Source organism: Pterocles gutturalis, unplaced genomic scaffold (assembly GCF_000699245.1).
Source record: "Pterocles gutturalis isolate BGI_N339 unplaced genomic scaffold, ASM69924v1 scaffold22220, whole genome shotgun sequence".
Taxonomy (NCBI): domain Eukaryota; kingdom Metazoa; phylum Chordata; class Aves; order Pterocliformes; family Pteroclidae; genus Pterocles; species Pterocles gutturalis.
This window is the reverse complement of record NW_010143973.1, coordinates 2,099-2,644: the sequence shown is the minus strand read 5'-3', so window position 1 is coordinate 2,644 and position 546 is coordinate 2,099. Positions and strand designations below refer to the sequence as shown.

The 546-nt window shown below is 66.3% G+C and overlaps 1 protein-coding gene across 1 annotated transcript in view; it reads left to right on the top strand.

Moving 5' to 3' along the window:
- Positions 1-546, top strand: part of LOC104470145 (neuron navigator 1-like) — a gene marked incomplete at both ends in the record, with an annotated part of 4,007 nt that overhangs the window by 1,702 nt on the left and 1,759 nt on the right. The window contains 3 exon segments of the mRNA XM_010084966.1: positions 1-289; positions 291-365; positions 463-543. The exon segment at positions 1-289 is cut by the window's left edge and continues 309 nt beyond it. Of these exon segments, the coding sequence (XP_010083268.1) occupies positions 1-289; positions 291-365; positions 463-543 (445 nt within the window).

Sequence of the window (546 nt, the reverse complement as noted above, 5' to 3'; positions counted from 1 at the left end):
GGGGGGCCGGTCCCAACCCCCAGCCCCCCACCCTCCCCCGGCCAGCCAAGTCCAGCTCCATGAGCGTGACCGGTGGCCGCAGTGTGACCCGGCCTGTCAGCAGCAGCATCGATCCCAGCCTGCTGAGCACCAAGCAGGCCAGCATCTCGGTGTCGCGGCTCAAGGAGCCCTCCAAGATCGGCGCTGGCCGCGGCACGCCGGCCCCCGTGAACCAGACGGACCGTGAGAAGGAGAAGGCTAAGGCCAAGGCTGTGGCGCTCGACTCCGAGTGCGGGACGCTGAAGTTTTTTTGAGAGCACCCCGAAAGTCCAGGCCAACCTCTCACCAGTGGCCAAGGTGGCTGAGCTGCCCCCCACACCTCTCAGGTATGATCCTGCCGCCTGGGAGGGCAGCGAGCGCCTGGCACAGCCGTGCCCAGCACCCGGTTCTCACCCGCCTCCTTACCCATTTTCCCCTCTCCAGAGCGGCTACCAAGACCTACGTGAAGCCTCCGTCGCTGGCCAACTTGGACAAGGTCAACTCCAACAGCCTGGACTTGCCCTCCTC